This window comes from Ursus maritimus, unplaced genomic scaffold, assembly GCF_017311325.1.
Source record: "Ursus maritimus isolate PB19 unplaced genomic scaffold, ASM1731132v1 scaffold_6, whole genome shotgun sequence".
NCBI classification, from domain to species: Eukaryota; Metazoa; Chordata; class Mammalia; order Carnivora; family Ursidae; genus Ursus; species Ursus maritimus.
In genome coordinates this window covers 67,790,141-67,817,854 of record NW_024426774.1, presented here as the reverse complement: position 1 = coordinate 67,817,854, position 27,714 = coordinate 67,790,141, and the positions used below count along the sequence as shown (strand labels likewise).

The 27,714-nt window shown below is 37.2% G+C and overlaps 1 protein-coding gene across 1 annotated transcript in view; it reads right to left on the bottom strand.

Annotated features, from left to right (window-relative positions):
- The window catches only part of NRXN1 (neurexin 1), a 1,086,056-nt gene that overhangs the window by 108,524 nt on the left and 949,818 nt on the right, over window positions 1-27,714 (bottom strand). Inside the window, 2 exon segments of the mRNA XM_040623491.1 lie at window positions 23,646-23,965; window positions 25,337-25,426. Coding sequence (XP_040479425.1) covers window positions 23,646-23,965; window positions 25,337-25,426 — 410 coding nt within the window.

Genomic DNA, 27,714 nt, shown 5'->3' with positions numbered 1-27,714 from the left:
ACTTAGAAAATATCAATGCAGAAAGGAAAAGCAATGTAATTTGTCTCATCCAAATGCATCATATAAAATGACCAAGTGCTATTAAGTGCTAGAAATGTGTCTCAAAAGACTCTCCATGTCTGCATCATTTTGGGGTTGTTTGGAAGTTCAACCCTTTTAGCGAGAAGTATTGAAAGATAAATCTAGTTCTCAGCCCTTAATTCACCACTTACAGATGAGCCATTCTTATTTGAGAACATGTCTCCTGGTTTTGCTAGTTCTTAAAGAATGTTTCTGGCCTTCCTTAAGAGCGTACTAACTCTAATAAAATGAAAGACACAATTGCCCCCTACTCAGTTCTAAAAAGAGTGAATATATCATCCTTTGTAACAGTTAGAATTTGTTAAAAAGAATTCAATATGGGGCCTAAAAAAGATAATATCTACCATTCAATTTGAAATTCCTTTTGGAGAATAATAAAAATGATAGATATGCTATTTCACTGTGACTAGTCAGCCAATATTATTAGGAAGAGTATGATTTCTAAATATGCTGAACGTCTGATGATATGTGCTAGAGAGGAAAGGCACCTTTGTTCATTTGTAATGAATATTCCCTTGTCCATTCCCTACAACAATTAAGATTTTCTTTGGCTCTCCTGGAGGATGGGAAATTTGACCTGAAACATTAGCTATGATGATACTCCTAGAATTAATTAGGTGGCGGTACTTAAGATTGATTGGAGACAAGAAGACCAGTTGAGAGATTGGCTTGCCAATGTTCGAAGTAAATAAATAGTGTGATGGTAGGAAGAACAGAAAAAAAAAATTCAATTTTAGAGATTTTACAAAGGAAGTATGGTTAGGTCATTGAGGTTGAATTTGCAGACTTTAGTAATGTACATTGAGCTTCCAATTTGAGAGCTCGTCTATTTCAAGTTCTAAGTGTGCTATGGACTGAACTGTGTCCACCCAAATTCATATGTTAAAACTCTAACTGACCCTGTGTGTACTATTTGGAGATAGGGTCTTTACGAGATAATTATAATTAAGTAGCATAAAGATAGGACCCTAATCTAATAGGATTGGTGTTTTTATAAGAAGAAGAAGATAGAGAGATCTCTCCATGTATATGCATCTAAGGCCATATGAAGACAGTAAGAAGGCAGCTGTCAACAAGCTGGGAAGAGAGCTCTCACCAAAAACCAAATCAGCCGGCACCTTAATCTTGGACTTCTCAACCTCCAGAACCATAAGAAAATAATTATCTGTTGTTTAAGCCATTCAGTCTGTAGTATTTTGTTACAGCAGCTAGAGCAGACTAATACAGAGTAGAAATCACAGATTTTTACTGAAATCTTGTCACTATCACTTGTACAGAAAGGCTGAGTTCCTTCTCAGTTGACATATTTTTGCCTTCATGAAAAGGCATTTGTTACTACAGTAGTGCTTGACTTTAGGCGACGTAATTTAAAGTGACTTCATTAAATGGGTGACGGGTATTAAGGAGGGCACTTGCTGTGAGAAGCACTGGGAGTTACATGTAAGTGATGAATCACTAAATTCTCCCCCTGGAACCAATATTACACTATATATTAGCTAAATAGAATTTAAATTAAAACTTGAAATAAACAACAAATAAAAAAATAAAGTGACTTCAAAATTTTCTAAGCGGGTTCCAAGAATCAAGTTCAGATTTCTAAAACACTCAAATTGTCTGTAAGCTGTTTTGTGTACAGATAGATTCCTGGGGAGGTAGTCTGTGTTTTTCTGCATACTAACGAAGGAGTGTAGCACAAAAACTGAATTCAAGGTGGCATAGACACTGTGTAGAGCTACATGGAAGGTTCTCTAAAGTCATGTTTGAGGCATTCACAATCAAAATAAGTGATTCAGGGAAAATGTCATCTAAATTAAATGTTTTAAATGAACATTGATGGTAACTAAGCCTGACAGAAAGGCCTTTCCTGTGCTTGTTTTTTTTCATGAAATCACTACCGAGTTTCCTTTGCTAATATTCTTCTCAACGGTATTTACTGTTATCTAATAGGGGATATAGTTTGTTTATGCATTTTCTTCATATTTTTCTCTACTTACTGATATCTAAGCACCATGAGGGCAGAGTTTTTAATTCAATGTGTCCACTGCCATTTCCACACTGCCTAAAATAGTACTTTCCTCTAGCAGGTGTTTTACAAGCATTGGCTTAGTAAATGAATGAAGAAATGTCAATATTTGAATGTGTATTGCTTGTAACCATATCGATCTGTGTCTTAACTATTTCCAACACATTCCCTTTTCTTTCTAAAAATGTACTTTCTATGTTGATTTATCTGAATATTGTTATTCTAAAATTCACTTGGACAATTTATATGTAGCCTAATAAATGAGTAGATTTTAGCAGAAGAGACTGGCCCGCATTAGAATGTAAATCAAAACTAGGATTCATTATTTTAAATTGAAAAAAAAAAGTTTGGTTCTATTTGTCTTATATAGAGTTGAAGTCATGTGTCTTTCTTATATTTCATTCTTTCATTTCATCACACAAAAATGAGGATATGTGATGCTAAATGAGAACATTTTATTGACTTCACATCTCAAGAAGAAATAAAAGCCAATGTAACTTGGTTATATGTAATGAGACGCTATGCGTGGGGAAGTTAAATCAAAAGTTGGGATGATATCCAAAACATATCTCTTTAGATTTATGAAATATTCCTTGGTATCTGCATTTGAGTATCAGTGTTTCTGCTGTTCTAGAAGTTCAAACTACTTGAATCAAGATACCATATTTTCTTAGTCAGTTTGGGCTGCTGTAACAAAGTCCCATAGACTGGGAGGCTTATAAACAACAGAACTTTGTTTCTCACAGTTCTGGAGGCTAGAAGTACAAGATATTTAGAGCAGCAGCATGGTTGAGATCTGCTGAGAGGCCTCTTCCAGGATTCAGACTGCTGACTTCTTGGAGTATCCCCGCATGGTGGAGAAGACAGAGAGGAAACAAGCCCTCTCATGACTTTTTAAGGGCACTGATCCCACTCATGGGGAGCTCTACCTTCATGACCTCAACTAATCCTAATTACCTCTCAAAGGCCCCTCCCCCCAATACCATCACTTTGGGGGGTAGGATTTCAACATATGCATTTTGGGGAAACATAAACATTCAGTTCATAATATATATTTTATAATTCTAACTACCTGGATCTCCCTTCCCATGTAACAGATTTCCATCTCTCTACCCACTTTATGGAAGAGGAGTGTTCTTTTTTGTTTCTTCAGGTGTTTTTGGATTGAGAAAAAAAAAATGCAACTGTTAACTTCTGCCAGATGTTTAAGCAGATTTCATGGGAATGTTAAGGTGAATTAAAAGCAAAATTCTGGATATAGATTATAATCCAAATAATATTCTTATTCTCAGAGAGGAAAACAACAGCCTTCCTTTAAGTTTTGACATCTTTTTTTTGCCAATAGTTTGAATGAGAAAACAGTAAAAAAGGAAAATTATGACAGCTGCAAAACATATACCAAGAAAAAAATAACCTAAAATATAAAACAGAAGAAAATGTAAAGGTACGTGGGTTTATGTGTAAAGCAGACAGAGGAAAAGTGACTGTGATAAGCTTATTTAATCAAGACCATGAAAGATATAAATACACTGTATCTCAAAACAGATTCATGTGCTTTGTAGTAGAGTGATCTTCGACTGATGTGATCTTTGACCATCAAAGTTTGCTGTTGAATTCCTCTAGGGAAGAAAGGGGAGAAAGCTAACTACAGGATTTAAATAGTACCTGCTGTCAGCAGAACAAATGAGCTATTCTGATACTGCACGAGCCCAGGAAGGAATGGATAACAAAACCTTTTTTTAGGAGGCTATCTTCATAGGAAGAGTGGGTAGAATGGAAATAGACAGTATTCAAATTGTTAACCAAATACTTCAGATTTTAACAAAGCTATAGACACATTTGTTTGTCTTGACTTTTTGGCTATAAAAAAATTAATGTGACAGCATGATTTTATCATATGGTAGGCTGGTACATAAATACAAATACAGGTCCAACTCTGTAAGTTGTGATCAATTATAAATGGCCGCAATACTTGCAGTTCTGCTCCCTGAATCTGGACTGACCTTGTGCCTTGCTTTATCAATGCAGCAAAAGCAACATCATGCAAGTTCTGAGCCTGGGCCTCAAGAGATTTTGCACAGTTGCATCCTCACTCATGGAATTCTGTGTTAAGCTGGCCTTGTGGCGGATGAGACACATGCGGAACATAAGGGAAACTGTTCCAATGAGCCATCTTAGACCAACCAGTCCCTACTCAGCCTGATGGGTGAACAACAACATATAAACTAGACCAGCTGAGATCACCCCAGATTAGAAAAACCATCCAGCTAAGCCCAATCCAAACTGCAGAACCACACACTTGTGAGCTAAGTTTTAGAGTAGTTTGTACCACAGCAAAAACTAACTGATACACAGAGTAGATGGAAGTGCTTAAAAAGGAGTGTAAAACAGAATTTTAAGCTAATTTAATTAGACGAATAGAATATCTTTCTCGGAGTAAAGAGGAATAGTTAACTTTGAAATGATAAAAAAAATAGATGATGATAACTATAAAAAGCCAGAATGCATCAGGTTTGGTTAGGTTTGAATGTAGTGCTTCTCTCCTTTGTTTTTTATTACGATAATTTCTGAGTTCCTTTTTAGAGAAGCAAGCAACAATCTCGCTTTAATTGCCATCAAAATTGCCATGTGAATGTTTTTGAAGTCAAAAGTTTTAAAAGTTGGAATGCTGGAATACAGTTAATAAAAATTTTCTTCTTCTTCCAATACCGCTCTAATATCTCCGTACCATTTCTGTTCCTCACTCTCTGGAACAAATTGAATTGGGATACCAAGGCAAAACTACACCTGGCTTTTCATTTTGGCTTTTCTTCATTGATGAATAGAGGGTTATGAAGTCAGAAATATAAGCCCATTTCCTTCTACGATTTCATTAAAGATAAGATATTAGAGAGATTGAAGGATATTTTGCTGGCTTACCACATCATCTACTTCCAACCATCAGAAATGAAAGACAATAAAATAATGCAAAAGAACTCAGGCCTTATCAACCACAGAGTCATTTAGAATTTTTGTGATTGCTCTTTGAGTCTAAATGATTATTGCTAAACTTCATCAAACTGGGAAGATTAAAAGATTCATTGGGGTTTGTATAAGTACAAAACCATAAATACTCAAGCAAGTAGATACTGCGCAAGCAGGTTAAGCTCAGAGAGGAACGATGAGGAGGCTCAGAATTCAGAAATAAGAACCATACAGTGTTTTCTTCATATTTCTGGATCTGTTAAAAGTTAAAACACGAGATTAATTGTGGGCACAGGAAGACTTCCCATCTGTCATTTGAATGTGAAAAGAAGTCACTTGAAATGCAAAGAGCGTTCTTTTCTACACAGTGACTAAAGGCAGGACTGAACTATCTAAATTCCTCCATAGTAGTAATCCTTATGTCTAGTTCAAACTGAAGGAGAAAATAGATGCTTCCTGTGTCTCTCCTCACTGAGGCCCCCCAAAAATAAAAACTAGCAGAACAAAAAGTGGGCTGTAAACTCAACAATGCGGAGAAAAAGTATGCAGTTAGCACAATCAAGAGATTTCCAAACAGGTTTCTAGGAGAATACTAGAAGTGAATCAAAGAGGCTTACTGAGTAAAATAAGCAGAAAAAGGCACAGCTTAGAATATGCTACAGAAGCTGGTACAGCCACTCTGAAAACAGTATGGAGGTTCCTCAAGATGTTAAAAATAGAGCTACCCTATGACCCAGCAATTGCACTCCTAGGTATTTACCCCAAAGATACAGATACAGTGAAAAGAAGGAGCACATGTGCCCCGATGCTCATAGCAGCAATGTCCACAACAGCCAAACTGTGGAAGGAGCCGAGATGCCCTTCAACAGACAAATGGATAAGGAAGATGTGGTTCATATATACAATGGAATATCACTCAGCCATCAGAAAGGATGAACACCCACCATTCGCACTGACATGGATGGAACTGGAGGGGATTATGCCAGGTGAAGTATGCCAGAGAAAGACAATTATCATATGGTTTCACCATATGTGGAACATAAGGAATAGCATGGAGGACCATAGGGGAAGGGAGGGAAATCTGAAGGGGGAGAATTCAGAGAGGGAGAAGAACCATGAGAGACTGTGGACCCCAGGAAACAGACTGGGGGTTTCAGAGGGGAGGGGGTTGGGGGGAGGGGGGTAAGAGAGTGATGGGTATTAAGGAGGGCATGTGTTGTGATAAACACTGGGTGTTATATGTAAATAATGAATCTTTGAACACTACATCAAAAACTAATGATGTACTATACAGTAGCTAACTGAACAAAATTAAAAAAAAATGAATATGCTGCAGAGAGATACAGGGGATACGAAGTCAGTGAGAGCCAATCTGGAGATGATCTAGAAGGAGACTGGGAGAATATATACATAAACATCACAGCAGTTGGCATTCCCCTGCTCTGTGACATCCTGGAGGCCTCGAAGAAGGTTTCCTGAGATCCTCAGCTCCGCCATTCGTGCCCTTATGGAATTTCCTCTCCTTCGGTGTGGGCCAAACTTCCAGCAGCCATGATGGAATGTCATTTCCAAGGTTAGGTTATAAAAAGTCTGTGGCTCCCATCCCAGATGAGCTCTCTCCCTTTCTTGCTTGGTCTCTCTTTCTCTCAGATCACTTGCTCTGGAGGAAGTGAGCTGCTAACATGAGGAAGCCCTGTGCCTACATGTGAGAAAACACAGCCTGTGCATAGCCACATGGTAAACTTTTAAGTGAACATAAAAGTGGATGCCCACTCTCCTCCAGTCAAAGGTTCAAATGAGACTGCTGTCTTGGTCAACAGTTAGACATCAGCTTTATGAGAGACCTTGAGCCAGCGGCACCCAGATATTCTTCACACAGATTCATCTAAGCTACAGAAACTGTGAGATCGGGGCGCCTGGGTGGCACAGCGGTTAAGCGTCTGCCTTCGGCTCAGGGCGTGATCCCGGCGTTATGGGATCGAGCCCCACATCAGGCTCTTCTGCTATGAGCCTGCTTCTTCCTCTCCCACTCCCCCTGCTTGTGTTCCCTCTCTCGCTGGCTGTCTCTCTCTCTGTCGAATAAATAAATAAAATCTTTAAAAAAAAAAAAAAAAAGAAACTGTGAGATAGAAAATGCTTATTAGGGGTGCCTGGGTGGAGCAGTGGTTAAGCGTCTGCCTTCGGCTCAGGGCGTGATCCCGGTGTTCTGGGATCAAGCCCCACATCGGGCTCCTCCACTGGGAGCCTGCTTCTTCCTCTCCCACTCCCCCTGCTTGTGTTCCCTCTCTCGCTGGCTGTCTCTCTCTGTCAAATAAATAAATAAAATTAAAAAAAAAAAAGGAAAGATAATGCTTATTAACTTGCTAATTATGGGGACAACTTATACACAGGAATAGATTATTTATTTATTTATTTATTTATTTATTTATTTAGGGGGAAGGGGCAGAGGGAGAGAGAGAAAATCTTAAGCAGGCCCTAGGCCCAGTGCAGAGCCCAAGGCAGGGCTCCATCTCACAACCCTGAGATCATGACCTGAGTCAAAATTAACAGACGCTTAAACTATGAGCCACCAGGCACCCTGACACAGGAATAGATTATTAATATAACCACCTAAAATATAGAACAAAGTAGCTTTTTTACCCCAAAGCAGAAACAAACTAACAAATGAAAATCCAGACCATTCTCTTGAAAGCAAAGAAATGGTGTAAGGAAACGTCAAGGTCTTACTGTGGATGTTCTCTTCATTCTGGCATTAAGATCAGTGTCTTCCACCTCCAAAGAAAAGTCTGCCTCTTACACACTTTGCCCAGTTAACCTGAGTAGGGTCTCCTGTCACACTTCAGAACACTTCGAGAACAGAAAGCCCAGACAGGAGATCTCAGGATCAGGGAGAGGAGGAAGGAGGGTTTGATAGAACTGAAAGTATGATTTAAAGTGGGAATTTAGGGGTACCTGGGGGGCTCAGTCAGTTAAGCGTCTGCCTTTGGCTCAGGTCATGATCCCAGAGTCCTGGGATCAAGCCCTACATCCGGCTCCCTGCCCATCAGGGAGCCTGCTTCTCCTTCTCCTCTTTGCTCATGCTCTCTCTCAATATTTCTTTCACTATCTCTGTCTCTCCCTCTCAAATAAATAAATAAATAAAATCTCTTAAAAAAATAAAATAGAGTGGGAATTTAGGGTGATGATACAACAAAGGCAAGGAAAGTCATGCAAGAAAAAAAGAAAAAAAATATTGAGGAACTCCTAGAAAAATGAAACTCTGAAGATGAGTCCAAACACGAAACAAATAAAATGCTTCAGTTTGCAGCAATTGATAGAATGGAAGAGAATCCATTTGACCTTGATTCTGGGAATGTCCCCCCTTGAGCAGTCCAGGTAATGTGATATTGGACTCACAAGAAAAGAGATGTAATCTTAATGCAGAACTGACACTGGCATCTAATGCTATTTATGTAGTAATGATAACCTAAATGTTCTTTTTTGCTTTTCCACTTCAAACTCCTCATAGATAAAATATGGGAGACTTGGCTGTGGTTGTCAAACAGAATGCTAACATTAACATCGCTAGAAATACTATGAGATGGTGAGATGTGGGAAAGTCGAGGGAAAGGAAAGGAATACAATGTCTTCATCTTAATAATGTGGACATTCAAAAGATATTGTCATAAACTAACAGAATGAGATATGGAGATGTACATATATTACTTAAAGTGAAAAAAAAATAACTAACCTTTGTATATAGTTCAGAAGAGAAGAAGGAAAGAAAAAGGAAGGGATTAAAGCCAGGAGCTAACCCTCAGTTATTATACTGGAAATTGTACAAATATAGTATAAAAGGGTTAAATAAATAAATGGAAGTATACTATTTAGAGATGGGACATTAATTACTGAAAGAATTATGAAAAGATATCATCTCTGGGGAATAAGACGAGAAGTGGGGAGGGGATGGATGGCGGACTGTTGCTCTTCATATGTACTATATTCTAAAACACATTGATTTGTTTTCATGTGCTCGTATTACCTTAATGAAAATAATTTACCAATTACCCTTACTTGTTTTGCATACATACAACAAAGCATAAAAGTGAATTTTGCCAGCATCCTGCTATTAGCTTCCAAAATAGTGTAAAAGAGCAGGTTATAATTAATGTTATTATTTGCAATTTCAGGTACCACCCATTTAAATATATTGTAGTTTCAAGTAACCCACACAGCAGGAATAAATTCCTTTGACATTTCCTAGGCTTTGTCTAGATTTGTCTGTCATCAGGAATTCACTCCACTTCCCAAACTTCATTTAAGTCTTTGTGTCCAATTAGTGTTATGCCAGCAGGCTCTAATCTCTTCTTTTACTTATCTAGATCTTTGTACTTGGTTCTCATTTTAAATTGCCTATGAAAATATCACAGTTTTTACAAGCTTAAACTTGGCAATGACTATTTTTTTCAAAACATTATACAGATGGTCCTTGACTTATGATTGTTTGACTTCTGATTTTTTGGCTCTGTGATGTTGCAAAAGTGATATGCATTCAGTACAAACTGTACTTTGAATTGTGGGCTTTTCCTGGGACAGTGCTATGTGGTAGGATACTCCTTGTGATGCTGGGCAGTGGCAAAGAGCCGGAGCTCCCAGCCAGCCATGCGATCTTGAGGGTCAACAACCCATACGTTCTGTTCCCATACAACCATTCTGCTTTACACTTTCAGTACAGTATTCAATAAACTACGAGCAAAATCGTATTTTATTGTAAAATAGGTTTTGTGCTAGATGATTCTGACTAACTCCAGGCCAGGTGTTGTTCTGAGCACATTAAGGTAGGCTAGGCTAAGCTATCAGGTTTGGTGGGTTAGGTGTATTTTTTTATTTAAAGATTTTATTTATTTGAAGGAGAGAGACACTGAGAGGGAACACGAGAGGGGAGAGGGTCAGAAAGAGAAGCAGACTCCCCTCTGAGCAGGGAGCCTGATGTGGGACTCGGTTCTGGGACGCAGGGATCATGACCTGAGCTGAAGGCAGTCACTCAACCAACTGAGCCACCCAGATGCTCGGGTTAGGTGTATTCAATGCATTTTTGATCGAGGATATTCTCGACTTGCCAGGACATCCTGACAAACCCATCGTAAGTTGAGGAAGATTTGTACACTTTCCCCAGATCTATCTGGTTTCCAGCAATAGTTAACATCCACGTATCAAGACTGTGATGAGCTTTCCTTGAAATACTGCCAAGGGTCTCTGGTGCAAACTGGATCTGTAATGGGTCTCATCTTATCAAACTTCCTTACTGCCCTCCAAATATTTTCACCTATTTGTTACTCATCAAAGTTGGGTAGGGATATCAAAAGTCAGACAAACTACTTGGAAATGTGAATTCCTGGCTCTTGAGATAGTCCATATTCCAAGATATGAGCAATATGACTGGCTCACCACGGACAACAACGGGAGAGGTCAGCCTTCTGTACAGACAATAAGAGGTGCTTTGCTGTGGAAAAATTAAAAACAATAATAAATCTGACTAAAAGTCAACCTACTTGTTGTCATTATGATGTGTCAGCAATTCTAAATTACGCCAATAACAAATATTCCCCCAAAGAGGGATCATTAGCACTGCCCCCACCTAGGTAAAACATAATAATCTAAAAATGATACCCCACTAATACCTGGAAAACGGTTTTACTCCTGATATTCTGTAACCTGGTAGACAAAACTGTACTGTTGTGTACCCTACTCCTTTCCATCTGAGGAATAACTACAAGAGCTTCCTTTCTGGATTGATGTGAATGTCAATAATACAAACGGAAATGAGAATTGTGCCCCTATAAATCACATCCATATCTTTCTCTTAAATAAATATATATACAATTTTTAAAAACCCAACAAACAGCATTTTAATACCATTTCTTTACTTTGCATATGAAGGAAACGATTTCATTTATTCCCTTCTTATGTGTACCATCTTCATTCTCTACAAATATTGATCAATCCAGAAAAACTCAAGACTAGGCAATATACAGTATTTATCCCAGCACTGGAATATGCACTCTGTGTGACCATTAATTTCTTTATTCAAAAACTGCTTAGTAAGCGTCCACTTTGCATCAGGCACCAAGTGAGGTGCTAAGTATGCACAGATGAATAAAGCACAGATCTGGGGTTGAAGGCACTTGTCCAAAAGATAACTGAAGTAAAGGTTATACGCCCTGGTAGGTAGATTATCTATCTATTTATTTGAATGTCTAATAACCTCTCTCCAAAGTGCTATGAAAACAGGAAATGCATTCTGTTTAGGGTTGTTTGGAAAAGCTTCAAGTGAAATGCATGGCCTAAAATTGTGTACCATCTAGATAAGCAAAGCTTGAGAACTTTACAAATGTAGAGTCCATTTTAATAAGATCACAGGTATAGTCATAGTACAGGAAAAAAGGAGGAAATAGGTACATACCTGTAAAAGGAGGCAACACATGCAAAAGACTGAAAGTGGGAACTTGGATTTTGTGTTTAGAGAAGTTGAATTTTATGTTGGTTTATTGTTAACACAGAAATGACAAATTTTAGACTAAGTGCCTTATACATGGTTTTTTTTTTTTTCCTTTTCTGAATAAAGTTCCCAAACAATATAGAATGGAAAGCCACAATGAAAAGAGTCTATAAGATAATGAGGCAATTAAATAAAACAGGCACAACTTCAGTCACAAATGTCATTAAACCTGTATCTGAAACCACAAGGAAAATTCTTACTTTGGACAGTAGAAAGCGATCAGTTCATAACAGAAAAAGTAGGTCATTTGGCTGCTCTGTGATGGCTTATTTTCCTTTATGTTAAGATGGGTTGCCACGTTGACTGTGTCTGGAATTATTACTAATGGACAGTTAATGCTGTGTATGGAAAAGTCGGGGTTAGGAATGTCACCACAAAATTTGAAAGAATCTTGATGAACCTTTCTCATTTCTGATATATGGGCATTAGAACCAGAAAACTTCCCTTCAATGGAATATAGAGATTTTCTATTTTCTTCTAAAAGAAATTGATACTCCTTTTAGATCCATGAACACAAGTAACTACACTATTCTGTAGCTGTGCACGCAAGCTTTTGATACGTATTCAGGGATAGCTGCTGTAGAAATAAATTTAGAGGTGTAGAAAATATGAAAATAAATTTCCCTCAAGTGTTCCATTTACTGCTGAATTTTAAAAGCTGGGCTATATTTAGAGGAGACCTCGTAAGAGCAAGTATAATGTGGTACAGCAGAGAGAGACTCCTCACGTGGTTAGCCCGCCAGGCTTACAGACTTGATAGTACAACGTATTTGTTACCTAGATACCCAAATTCAGGCCCATTTCTCTTCTTTGAAATTTGGGTCATCGTGTGTGAAAATACAGCGCCTAAAAGAGGGTCTAGCACATGGAAGGAAGAAAGAAAAAAAAAAGAGGAGGGAGGGGAGAAGGAAAAAGTGGTGGCAGCCTGGGGACAAGGGTACTAAGCCAGATGCTGCGTTAAACCTCGCTTAGGCAAGTGTAGCTGATTCTCCCAAGGAATCTGTCATCAAGATAAACATGATTACTGTTGGCTCATATTTTATTCCAACATTGTAACGGACAGTTCTGGGGCCTCCTCAACCCTGTATTTATTCCATGTAAAGATGAAGAGGATTCAGCTTCCCTTATGCCGCTTAGGGAGAGTCTCTAGATCCCATGTGACTGGGAAAATCCTCAAAGAGCACAAAAGGGGCCAGGCCACCATCTACCCTATCAAATCTACGGACTGGATGATCTATTTTAGAAGAAGGTTTCCCAAGAATGTGAGTAATTCCAGAGCCAGGGTAGTGTCTAGCACATTGCCAACACCTCAGGGCATGTGAAGTAATACAAGTGTGTTGCTTCAATATGCTTGTTATTAAAAAGGGATGAAAATATCTTCCCTCCTTTAAATTTGTTTCTGAGTTTCAATTATATTGGTGATGCTGCTAATAATAGTCTATGCATCAGTGATGTACAAAAGCTTTGCTATTGTTGAGTTAGGGCACTTGATAATTTATGTACGGATTCACTGATTATTTAAATATTTGAGAAATGGTTCTAGTTATAAAACCCTAAATCACTACATACCTCACCCTCATGCTTAAGAACATAATACCTTGAAAAGTGCATTTTATATGTTAGGTATACAAAAGATATTTGCTAATTTATAATCTTAAGTAGAAGCACTGTAGATTTTTAGGGAACATACACCATCGTCAAAATATATATAGACACACATAAACATACACTGCTATGTTTCATTTTGTTTAATTACCATTTAGAATGTTTACCGGAGAAACCGTTGGTTAATATTGGTGCTGTCTGTTAGAGATCTTCTATAAAGAGAACAGTGATGATGAGAATACAGTGGGATCTGTTTTGTAAGTGCTGTATCAAGGCAGATGAATTAGCTAAATCTTCTCTTGAGGTTCCAGCCTAATGATATTACTATATTTTTTACTGTTAGGTAAATTTTCAGTGATGCCAAAAGATAAGAAAATCTAATATTGGTTCTAGAAATTATCATAGAGTTTTAAATTTAATCTTGACAGTAGTTTATTGAACAAAGCTTACTGTTTTATATTTATCATGAAAGAAAAAAGATAAGCACCATTAACACACATACACATGTATACAAACACACATACACACACAATTATCCTTTTTTTTAATGCTTTGATGACTTGCTTTCTCCTTCCCCTCAATGAAAATTATTACTACGTATAATAGAGGAATAAATCAACAGGTATTATACAAATACCTGTGTACTCAAAAACCAGAAGTTCACATAATATAATGGCACAAATTATTTACAATACTGATCAAAACTAAAATAAGAAAATAAGGTTGTATTCTTGCTACTTTGACATTAACTAATTGTTTAATCAAAATATATTATTTTTTCCTACAACTGAGACTAGAAATATTAGAAAAGGTGCCAACCTTACCAGTGCTTTAGGAGAAAATACTGAAATTACTGCCACATTTGAAGTTTTAGATACAAAGTCTTGTCATCCTATTTCTCCAATGCTAATAAAGATTATATCAAAAGAGATTATATCAAGAATCCCCAAACTAGGTTAGTCTAACTCAGAGCTGGAAGTGCTTGATATTTTTCTTACCCAAGTTGAAAAAAGGAGTATATCATGAATTTTTAAGCTCCTTAATCAAAACATGTTATCAAGGACAGCTACAGAAATCATATTTGCAAGATTCGGTACCATACTCTGAATTAGCTTCTGAGAATAGCTGGGAAACAGTTACAGGAAATTTCTGGGCTGTTCAGTCAACAAGAATCTGAAGTCACTGTTGTTGCGGTGGGTGGTGGTGGTGGTGGGATGTTGAGTAAAATAGTGCAGGGTATGGAGATTAGTGGGTAGTTTTTCAATGTACAGTGTCCAGCTTTCATGGCGTTCTCTCCCTAACTGCCAATGACACCTCTCCCCCGAATGATCTGCCCTTCCCCATCCCAGACACATGTTCTAGAGGAATGGTGCTGCCTCCCTGTGGAGAACACCTCATTCAAGAAAGAATTCTGCTCTGTACATGCCAAACAACTGATGCTTTCACTTAGAAACATCAATTAAGAGCTATTTCTTTTTTCTTTTTGTCAGAACTATGTCTTCAAGGGCAGAGAAAATAGCTTCACAGGTAAGAAAGATGCTTTAATTTATACTTCATACCTGAGGCATGTTTTCCACACAAAAGTACCATGTATGTAATGGTTACATGTGTTAGATACTTTTTTATTTCTTTATATTTCAGGATGAACCATATGAAATTTCCATTTTTTTTGTAATAAAAAATTGTCAAGTAGCAGTAATTCTATATAGGGCATATAGTACATTGGCTCCCTTAATTCTCACCATAAGTTTACGAAGCCATAATCCCCATTTTATAGGTGGGAAACAGGTATTAAGAGGTTATATAACTTGTCCAGAGTCCCACAACCAGCACGTGGGGAAAGTAAGGCTGAGATTTAGACAGGCATTCTGGCTTCCAGAGTTGATGCCCTTGACCACTATGCAACACTGCCCCCTAACAGCCAACACTGGTGTTGCCTCTTCAGACTGTCCCTTCCCACTATGCAGAATCAGACTGCGAGAAACTGCAGAGTATGAAGAAGGGAGTAGGAAGGTGAAGAAAGGAAAGGGCTTTCCATGCTGATTTGTAGGGAGCTGACAATTCTGATTCCATCTTTAGCACTCTATCTTGTTCACACCTGCTCACTCACTCCCCTGGGGCCACATGTTCCAGGACCCCTTGGAAATTAATTTGCACACCTTACAAATACCCACCAAGGCCAGAATGGAGGGAGGCTTGCTTTGACCCTCATAAATTTGTTAAAGATAACATGATCTCTCCCCTTCCTGACACACAGAAGATCTAATTAGATGTTAGGTGTCAATTAGATGCATGCAAGTCCTTTGAGGTATAGACAAACCCTGTGATCTCACTACAAGGCCCTTGTGCATGTCCCCGCGCTATAGAATTGGTGGTCTAAGGTCCAGACTAGTGGGGACTAACTGCACAGCTGGCTCGTCCTCCAGCGGATCCCCCTGTTAGTAAACTATCCTGATTACAATTCTGTGTAAACTGTGTAGAGTGGCCTGCTTTGTTTTTCAGTCTCACAGGGCCTACTCAGATTGGGAGATGCTTTACTGTCTCTCCCCCACCTTCCAACACGAGGACATAGAGGTGTGAAATGCATGACCTCTAGAGGTCACCGTGAGTCATTAGTCAGAAGGTGAGGTGATGGAAGGGTAAGGAGGAGAGTGGAGGAGATAAACCTTCTAGTAAGGCAGCCAGGAGGATGGCTGTGAAGGATGGGTCCCGATCATCATCCCAAGGAAGCTGCCCTTTACCCTAAAAGCCTGGATGTATTAAAGAAAGTAATATCATGACCGTATTTCAGTTTTTGAAGGCACAAACTGACTCTTGTGTGGAGATCACATGGAACTAGTTAAGACTATGAGAAGATAGGAAGTAATAAGATGCTGAACAGAAGCCATATTTAAGGGCAGAGGACAATATCACCTCAAAATACTCTGAAAATAAGCTAGCTGCATAACCTTGGGTAAGTTATATAGTTTCTCAATTTTCTCACACGGAGAATAACAGTAATAATACCAAGCCATACTCTGAGTTTTCATCTCTTCCTCATACATATATATATATCCTAGAATTTGATTGTACTTTTTAAAAAGTATTTATTTATTTATTTATTTATTTGAGAGAACAGAGAGAGAGAGAGCACGCATAAGCTTGAGCAGAGGGAGGAGTGCAGGGGAAGGGAGACGGAGGGGAAAGAATCTCAAGCAGATTCTGAGCCAAGTGTGGAGAACCCGATGCAGGTCGATCCCACGACCCTGAAATCACCACCAGAGCTGAAACCGAGAGTCAGACGCTTGACCCAGGTGCCTCTGATTATACTTCTGATTTAATTAACAAGACGCTTATTAGTCTTGTGTCCATAGGACCACACACGGCAAGTAGGCACAGTTCCCTCGTGGTTCTGACCTTGCAGGACAGAATGGTCCCATCCCTGCAGAACCTTTGGGCCAGAGCCTGTTCCCTTGGACCTGGCCAGGTCCCTAGGTGGGGGGTGCGCCTCTTTGTGACTCTGAGTGAGGAAGGGGGGGTGGTGTTAAGAAGGATTGGGGTTTGCCTTATAGGTGGCTTGAGCCACACCTCCTCCTGAGTCTGGGGCCTGGTGCACTCAAGTGTTTCTCACCGCAGGACTCCTCTGCCAGCCTACAGAATTCCCAAGATCCTGAGGGATGGGGCTCCTTCTGTAAAGAGTGGTCTTGGCAGCAGTGCTTGTGGCCTGTTTCTACCATCCTCTGAGCTGCCCAACGCTCAGCGGACCCCAGCCCGTCCTGCCCCGCTCCTCCCTGAGGGCCTGCATTTACTGCCTCCACATACCTGAAGCCCCGCTGCATATCCTGAGTGCCCCCACTGCGCTTTGTCTTCCTGGGAGCCCCACGCTGCACCCACCTGGACCAGGTCTTAGACTAAGGGCATTCCTCATTTAAAAAAGAAAAGAAAAGAAAAAGATAAATCTTGGTGTCACTTTTGTTCTAATTTCCTAAAACAGCAGCTAGTTGTCACTAACACTCTCCACACAGGGTATGATCCCGCTGGATCTAAGAATAAGTCTGAATTTTAACATGCTACTGTTCTCTTATAACTGATGCCTCTATCCCTAATAATCTATGCATGTTAGTCCAAAAGGATTGCCATTTAATGCCCACCCACCCCCAATACAAGCATCCCCTCTCTTCTGCCTTTTTCTTCTACGTGCTATCATCCTGTGTATGATGTGTTCTAATGTTTATGTCCATCTTTAACTAAAATGTAAGCTTTATGCAGAAAAGCCTAATTTTGTTCAGTGCTCTATTTCCAAGTCTGAAGAAGACTGCCTGGTATACAGCAATTGCTCAGCAAACATGCGTGAAGTGAATGGGTGGATGGATGGATGGGTAGATGGATATATTTGTTTAGAACTAGCTGTGTCGGACGATGTCTCAAAACCAAGGTTACGTCCACCAACAGGACACCTTTTTATCTAGTAAAAATTCCAGGTCCTAAAGAAAATGCACCAAGCAGAAGAGCTTTCTTAAAAAAATTCTTTAAAATGTATATATCCTGACACTTTTGCTCACCAGCAATGAGGGGGGAAAACACCTAAGTAGCAGTTGCTTACCTACATTTAAAATTACGATGAATTACCCTCTTCGTACCTGGCACCATCAGTTTCAGGAGACTACGCTTTATATTTTTAAATCTACACCCAAGTGTTTTTCTTTCCAATATGCACTAAAATTTGCTGTAAAAATGTACATTATGTGAATTCAGCAGAATGACTGGACTAGCAAAAATAAAATTAATTATTCATGTCACCAGTATGTTTAAAATGCAGAATGGTTATCAGGAACACACATAATTATAAGTAATGCTATTATTTTTTTATAATGAAGCCACAGCTGAGGTTAATTCATATTTTTAATAAAAAAATAAAATTTTGTTTTTGAAGCTACAAAGTGCATTTTGTTAGTTTTAAATATTTTTTCACGGAAATATGTGTGCACTCTGCTTACATTTTTCAAACAAATAGTATTAATTTTTCATGAGCATCTCCAATACTGCCAGGAAACAATAGCAGTGTCCAATATATTCAAATACTCTTTTCTTGCATGAACACTAGTTGGGTTTCTTTTGGGAACAATCCGTAGGAATCAGATGCTATTCGGTAGGACACTGCATATGTGAAATACACATGTCTCTGACAACCTCTCAATGCTTTTAAATGCTCAACAGTTCCTTTTCTTGAGTGGGTTTGCCATGTCCACTCTGGAAAAAGCCTAATAGAACCACAGACTTGCTCCAGTACGTTTCACTCATATTTACTGATTCTGCCCTACTCTGTAATTTCTTACTAGGAGTTGCAGACTATAGTTCCTCCAGTCAAAAAACAGAATCTCTTAAAGCCTTATTCGCTCTCCTTTCTCAAGATTTTTGAAATAAGATAAAAAGAAGATGAAAAAGGTTATGGATTCTCAAAAACCAGGTAAGGATACCAGAGGCAGTTACTGTTCTGAATGCAAAGGACAAGGCTTCACTATTTATTATTCTTATGAAGTATGGTTTTTTGGGGTTTTTTTGCAAAGACGGATTTTATGTATGCTGTAAGAAGAAAGTACAATAGGTAGACCAAAATGGAATGCTTTGAAAACTCAAAAAGGGACAGTATTTATAATCGCAGTGGTATACCAGGGGTACACAAGAACTATATAGACCAACAGAGACGCACGGCCGTCCTGTGTGAAAGTCAAGGGTGAAATCTATGCTTTGACATAATCATCAGAAGACATAATGAAGAACATCATCACTAGTATCAAGGAAATTACAGAGCTGAGTCCAATTCCAGAGATTCCTAGTTAACCCACTTAGAGAAGTAGTAAAGCCAAAGTGTAGCCACGGTAACCAACCTATCCAAGCCGCACAACAAGGTAAGTGGTTGTGGTGAGAGTGGAAACGTCTCATGATCGACTGTGTGCTTTCCATTCTCTTGCATTCCCTCTAAGGAAAAGGCATTTCTAGGGACCCATATGCCGCTCTACAGTGTGTATGTAGCTTGTAAAACAGTCTTGAAGAAAAGAACCAAAAGATTGCAAAGTGCCGTACAGAACTAGAACAGAATAAATGCTACAATTTTGATCTTAAAAGGAATAGCAAGCTTCACTTTCCTTTCTCTACAGACTGCAACCAAAGGGAGTGAACGTTTCCCTTTGCAAGGCTCGCTTACTTTTACTCATTTATGTGGAGCTATATATGATCATAAGACATTGCCAGATTATTCAGAAGAGGGAACACTCAGAAGCCAGAAATCTTGCATGACACTCCTGTCCCTCATCCCAAGAAGCTCTCAGCATCCCGAGAAATTTTACTAGCAATTATTTGCAAATATTTGCTTTCTGAGAGTAGCCTTGGAGAAAGTTTTTCTTTTTCTCTCTCTCTCTCCCTTTCTTTAAGATCTTAAACACCAGTGTGCATTTTAATGTACATTTCCCTGGTTTGGAAAGCTTCTCTTTTTTAAGATGAGCAGGTCTTATGAAAACATTTAGGTATTAAATATCTAAGTAAAACAAATTTTATGAACTTTACATAATGCCCATAAAAAGGTATAATTTAAAAAAGTACCATTGATATTGTCATATTCACATTTTTAAGAGCCATTTACTCAGAAGAGTTGGCAAATGTCCTCATTATTTCAAGATATAAATCATGTCTTTCTAAAGTAAACATCAGTCTGATATTTGATCATCATGCAGAAGAAAAACTTGTTTTAAAAGCATATTTACTTTTAAGTAGGAAAGTAAACAGGATCCTATGGGACAACATTTTGATAAATACTCTTTTTATAAAAATTCGCTGACTCTGTAAAAAAATGAAAATACATTTCTCCCCTACCACTTGCCCTGCAAGCAGGATGGCTGAACAAACCTCATCTCATCTATTTGAAATGAATCCAATTTAATTTTGTTTGACCAAAAATCTGTTTCCATAGTTCTAAAACATGCAATCTCCTCAAGGTACATTGCCATTGTAGCTTAAGTGCTCAGTGTTATCACTGAAGAAAATACACTTTGATTGAGAAAACAGTCCAGTATGGCTTTTGAAAAATAAAATGACCCCTCTTGGTACACAATTTAGTAAGGGAGTTGATAAAAGCAGGCAGATTCAGCCACTACAGACAGGGTTTGAGGGAAGATGCTTCATCCAGTCTGCAAAAATGGGTCAAAGGTTACAGTCCTGGAATTAGCATTACAAATCCCTCTCTATATTTTAAACTTCCAAGACTTTGACAAGTCCAACAAACAATTTAAATTCTACATCTATCAGTGATCTCTTCATAGTTGAAGGACACTTTAAAAATCAATTGTGAGGTAAAAAGAAGTTGCAATAAGTTACTCTGTTAATCAAAAATAAATAATTTGCTTTCTTCTTTAGTAGTTTTTTTTCCATATATGCATACCTTATTACCTGAAGTCACATACATATCATTATAAAAGATCATTTTGAAACCTGTTGGTCCAACCTGAAAACACTGTTGCCACAATTGATTATTTGCGGCATATTAGTTCAAATTATTTAATTGCTGTTATTGGTCTGTTAAAAATCTAAAGATTTAAAATATTTATTTTTTAATGAACCTAGTAATCTTTTATTTAAGTCAATACCTCCTCAAATGAACCAAATAATCACTAATTGATTAGATCATTTACTTCCATAAACCACTGCTGTCTTTAAACATGTAATAGCTTATAATAAAAGAGACTCTTTTCATTGGAAATTAATGGGTGGTTAACTGTTTTCCTCTTATATTAATTAATACTATAAAATGCGTAACTTCTTATTTTTTCATTTCTAGGTATTGAGCTTGCAAATGCAATAGCTATTTTGCACGTTTTCTCAAAAAATAGAATTTCTTAATATATAGCAGTTACTAATTGATAAACTACATCCTAGGAAAGGTTGGTAAGTCTTTCCTTATTTTGGGGTACATCTGGTTTACCTAAGAACTTAGGCAATTGTAATTTCATTAATGATGAAATAAGACTACTAAGAAAATTCTCTGATTATTTCAAATTTTACTCCCAGGAACATTTCCAACTCTGATTGTCCTACAGTGTCCTCTTAGGAAATATTTTACGTAAAAGAAATAGTCTATCGATTACTATGCGTTTCATTTTCCTATATCGAATCCACCTTAATAATTTATTTATTGTTAAATAAACCATAAAATAACAGCCATAATAAAAATCATTAATGAAATATCAGTAAAGTATATCAAATGGAGCTGACGGATATGCATAAATCTGTCTAAAGTTCTAAAGTCACAAGTCTTTATCCAAGGGACTAAGTGTTATTATTAAAAATCTTATTAACTGAAACAAGAGAGAGAAAATCAACAGAAAGATTATACTATGAGCACACATATCTACTAAAATGTATATTCCATAAGGACAAGTGTTTTTGTTCATTGTTGCTAATATATCCCCAGTGTCCGGGACAATGTATGGCACCTGTAGAATGATCAATAAATGTGCATTGATGAACACCCAGTGAGACAGCTCATTTTACTGTGTGGCCAAATGCAAATCAAAAATAAAGGGGGCGGGGCGGTGGAGTGAGAGAGAGAAAGGAAGAAAGGAAGGAAGGGAGGGAGGGAGAAAGAATAGTGCATATAGGCACATAATATGCAATACTACATTTATGAATTTACAGATATCTCTGTAAATTTTGAACATCTCTCTTCTCCTAAGATATTTTCTCCCTGTTCTGTTCTTCCCACTCCTTCTTATTGAAAGTAAAAATCAGAATCTGTTTTTTTTCTTTCTCTGGTAAATATATGTTAATTAGTAGATAGGGTGCTAATACGAACAGAATTCACCCTTCTACTCTCTTTCCAAATTTGACACTTAGATCTGTCTCAAACACTTGAAATAAAAGAAATGTAAAATAATTGTTGTCATTCTTGTTTCTTTAGAGTACAGTCTTCTAGAAGTTAGGATCATGTATTTGGAAAAAGCTTTATATGGCATCTACCAGATACACTCATTCACTATTAAAAATGAAACAAAGAAAGTAATTTAGACCTAGGAAAACACACAAGTCTGAAAGACATCACAACAAAATATATACAAAGGCTATATAAATGCCTTTAGGGATCTAGTGGCATTTCACAGTATGTCTATAGGATTCTATTAGTGTTCTCTGAGGCAGGTGGTTTGTTTGGGGTTTTTTTTTTTTTTTTTTCTTATTCTTCACGGATGCACTGCCAGTTCCTGACACAGTATGCAATCACTAAGTATACCTTGACTGCATTAATATACTTCCAAGTTATAAAATTTTGGCATTTCAAAATTCTAGTTTACAAAACTTTTACATGTAAGACATAAGTTCCTTGAAGTGAATTCTAGGTGAGAGCAGTTAATCACATGTAATACAAAAAAGGCCTTCAGATAAACTAATAGTGCATTTTTCTCATAGACAGTGTGGGGGCCTAGGGATAGTGATTATGTTGAATTAAAGTTACCAAAACAGTCAGTGCAAGAGGAACACCCTGATGCCCGTTTGCCTTCAGAAAGCAGAAAATAAATCTTCCGTATTAAAGGTGTCCTCCTGTACCAGGAGGTAAAGAGACATCCATATCGCCAGACATTGGAAATGAAGAGCTGAGAAGGCTCTATAAATAAACTTAGCTACATTTACTAATTTATTATCCCAGCCCAAATCCTATTTAGAATTCCTTACTAATTGAAGCTTCCAAACTTAAGATTTCTTTGCCTTTAAATTTCTTACAGATATCTGTTTCTTTGTCTAAAAAGTATAAATGCTGACTGCCTTGGTCATTTCTTTGGGTCTCAATTTTATTATTGAGACTGTGCACATGTAATCAAACTTTGGGGGTTTCTTCCCCCCTTTTAATCGGCTTCATGCCAATTTCATTCTTAGACCAGCCAGAAGGAACTTGAAGGATAGAATAAAAATTTCCCCCCTCAACAACAGTAAAAGAGTAGCCCTATCATTCACCATTAGAACCACATGCTTATCAATTCAAAATTCTGAACACTTCAAAATACAATAGAAATTTGTATGCAACTTCTCTTCAAATTTGTTTTATTTTATTTTGATTATGTGCTGAGCTTGAACAAACAAGGCCTTTCAAGTACTTCACTAATTTACTTGTTTATGTAACTTAAGAAGTGAAAACCCTGTGTAATTAGCAGGCAGTCCCCTCAGCTTGGGCTACACCAAGGTTATTAATCAAGACTACCAGGTAGCAGCTAACAAACAAACACAAATCAGCAAATCTCAAATCAACAGTATATACACATTTTACATTCAAATGGAGCACATTATACTAAGCAAGGCTCAAAGCCATGGCACCTGAGATCAGAAACAGTCCCATTTTAGAAAAGACACATATGCAGAAAAGCCTACTTTCATCACCACAGTTCCAAAACAAAGGAATGAAATCCACATACTCACCTGGCTGATGGGTTCTTTTGTAGGGGGCTTTCCTCTTCTGGCTGTGCTAGTAGCTAGGGTTGTGGTGGTCTCCATAATTGATGTGGACATCTCTGACTGCATGGCAGTGGCTGTCGACTCAGTTGTCATTGAGGAAGGCACTTCACCAACAAGTCTCACATTTCCCACTATGACGATGTTGGCATCATTTTCGGCTGCCATATTCAGAACTTTCAAGCCATTGTAGTAAAGCCCAGAGAGCTGGCCCTGGAAGGGCTGGCCCTGCTCTTTCCCGCCAATTATTATGGTTGCTTGGCTATTGAAGATTGTGAGCTGACGCCCTGTAAAAATAATATTACATACATGCAAAAATGTTGATTGTGAACTCTACATTCTACAAAGGATGATAAAACAGATCTTTCATGGGGTGGATAATGAGAGCAATAAACTATAAGAGAGGCATTTGACTCATAATTCATTGCTTATAAATGAGGTGTCCATGAAATGCATAATCATTGGCAAATACTTGTAAATTCTCAACTTATTGTAAATGTAGTGCTTTTGCTAAAAGACCAATCAAAGATACATGTTATAAATCAATTTTTAGTGGATCCCTTTTCCCTCAAGATCTTATACTGTTGGTCTCTTAAGTCTAAATTGTTAAATTAAAAAAATGTAAGATCTCTAACATTTCAAGTATTTGTCATTCTAAAATTACCACTGGCAGAAGCTAATCTAGAGCAGCTAAGTCTAATTTTAAATTTATGATAAAAATTTCATTGTTCATGTAATGGCCACAAGTATCTATATGCTAGTCTTTAAAAACATTTTATTTTTTTGAAGGCATAGTCCATTGTTATTTGAATTATTCTATTTTTCCGGCAATCACACTGAAAAGAAATGCATGGTTTACACTGAGCATGTCAGAGACAAAAAAATCCAAAAATATTTTTCTGATTGGCTTTCAGCAAGTCTATTAAAATAAAACAAAATGAAAAAAAAATAGCTTCAGATGTAAAAAGCGGCTTCAGGAATGATACACAAACCGATGGAGAAATTATGGCACATTTCCATCAAACAGCAATCCTCAGCAACAGTACCAATATCATCAAATTGAGTATCCAGTTTTAGCAGATTGCTCTCTGCTCAATAAAAAGCATGCACACAACTTTAAGTTCAGTTTTAATTAGGGCTTGTTCTCAAATGCTCTTAGAAGGTTGCAAACGTTAAAGGGACTTCATTTTGACTGGCAATCCATATTGCCCACTATTTAAGATGCCTAGAGTTTAAACCAAGAGTTTTGTTTTGTTTTGTTTTGTTTTTCAGGACCATAATAAAGATATCAGAACTACATATATTTTAGTTAATAATTTAGAGGCTGGAACATGTAATATAATCTATGAATGATTTATCATTTTGGGTTAATGCTTGCTGTGAGTACCTTCATAGATTGTTAGTGGATTATATTTAACAGTCCCTTTAACCTTAAGTTAACAGGGTAAGATTATTAAACAGCTGGTACGTCTAAAAATGTATAGAAATTATTATACAAGGTATGCAAATATTACTATCTACATTTTACTGTTTTAAATTTGTTTTTAATTTAGTTTTACGGAAAATTTATTTTTTATGTTTATTAGTGTTACAATGAAGTACTACTTGGTTATGTTCAAATTATTTTTTTATTTGAAGTTTTAATCAATGTTTTTTACCTTTGTCGAGTAGCCATTCATCAACTACTCGACCAAGTCGATATGGAATTCGCTGTCTAGCAATCGCCAGGCGCTCGTTATCATTGTTTCCTTTAAAGTTTAAAGAGACATTTCATTGGTTAAAATCTGTAAGGTCAAAGGTTAAAAGTTAATACTTAAAGCTTGAGCTATACAGTTGCCACATGATTTTTTGAAATTTGGAATTTTAAAAAGTTCTACCTAGAACATTTCATGTTTCAGACTTGTCATTCATTCATTTATTTTATTTTAGCAAACAAAATTATTCCTATGTTAATTGAAAATTAGAAATCTGCATTTGAGCTAGGTTATTAAACTTATGTTATAGACAGACCCGAACAACCAATTTAAACAGCATATAATAGCTTTACAAAAAAATGACCATTGATCTCAGGGTTTTGTCTTTTTGATGTTTCTTATTAACTAGTTAAACATGTTCAGGTGAAACAGGTTTAAGTTTTCAAAATACATTCAACCTCTTATTCCAGATTAGTAATTTATGAACACCAAACTTAATACCATCTTTGGCACACTGAAGCATCTAAAATTGGCCTAGAATACTTTATGTCCTATTCAGAAAATAGAAATTCTTATTCATCTCATTTAAGGAAACCACAAAGTCTGAATAGTTCTTGTATATTCCACACAAATTGGTTTATCAATCACTTGGACATCACAAGGGAATATATCTTGCATCATCCAAATATGTTATTACAGGAAAAGGCTTTGACAAAAGTGACTTTGAGTGTCCTTCAGTTTCACTTAAAGCTTAACATGTTGAAGTGTGTCACATTTGAAACAAAATTATATGTATGTTCTTTTATTCTCAAATATCTGTTTTTATTAAACTATTCTAAAGAAGGCATGACAGTGTAAAGGAACAAACGCAAGCCACAAACGGTGTTTCCTACTCACAGATTCAAACTAAGTGGGAGCCTTGTTTCTTTGAACAAAACATTATCTGATAGAAACACAGTTTAAACTGACCTTGAATAATGCTTGCAAATAGAGGAATGTAAACTTGATCTATAAAGCACTTAGGAAGAAGCCAGGCTGCCCTCTCAGTGCTCAATTGTATATAGTGCAAGAAGTTTTTCTATTCTGTGAAAATTAACTAACATAGCATTTGAGCTAAGATGTTTTGGCAAAAGCTCAGAGAACTCAGAGGAAGAAGAAATACTGGAAGGTAGCATAGCTGACAAGAAAAGACTGGAGCATTTTGCTCAGAGAGATAATAGATATAAATTTTTCTCAGAATAATTTGTAAGTACTTTCTTATACTGTTTTCACTATACACCAACCTTACCATAAAAATACCCCACCATTAGTCACATACTTTCAGAGAAATAGAGAACTGTCCCTTAGACCTTATTGATTTGTCCTTTGAATGTCTATTTGACTAATAATATTTCATGCATTAGTACTTAATTTAAAATGTAAATATGTTGTATTACTGAAACTAACATATGGTCGTGTGTCAACTAGGGATAGTTTTAGTATACTGATAATCTAAAAAACAACAAAAAAACAAAAAAACCCCCCAAGGATACAAATAGCTTAAATTCCAAGCCTATCTGTTTTAAAAGAGTACACAATTTGTGTTCTCTTCTGTGTACTTGCATACAAATTATATTTGGAAAAAATACACTAAGATAGGATATTGGTTATTTTAAGGCAGGGAGATGAATGATGAATATGTGGTTTGGGCTCTTATCTGATTTATGTGATAAACATCTATATGCATAATTTGATAGACGCACAGGAAATAGCTTTTCAAAAACACAGACCCTTTGCTCTATTAACTTCTTTGTCCACCAACACTCATATGAGTTTGCACTGTTATAACTCTCCTGATAACTTTATAATTAGATGGTTCCTTATGCAGTTGTTCATGCTAGAGTGTTCCCATCACCAGAAATGATTATTTCCTCAGACACCACCCAAATTTAGGCTCCAAATCACCTCTTCCCCCGTTACTACTACAGCATATTAACAGACCTCTCTGTGTCCTCTCTGAGATCAGTTGCACCCATTCTCCACATGGCAGACAATATCTAATCATGCCATTTGTCTATTATAATCCTTCTCATTGCCTTTAGGACAAAATCTCAAGCCCCTGATGACACTTATGAGTACTTCCATGATCTGGTCCTTTCCTACCTCCTGTTCCTCATCTCATGCCTGCCCCAGCCTTGCTCTCCTCTGTCCATCCTCATGAGACTTCTTTCAATTTTTCTAAGGCTCTCCTTCTTCCTCTGGGCTTTTGCACTTGTAACTTCCTTTTTTTGAAATGCTCTTCCTCACTCTCACCCCATTTCCATTTTTCCTTAGCCAAACATGACTCATTAATGGAGTCTTCT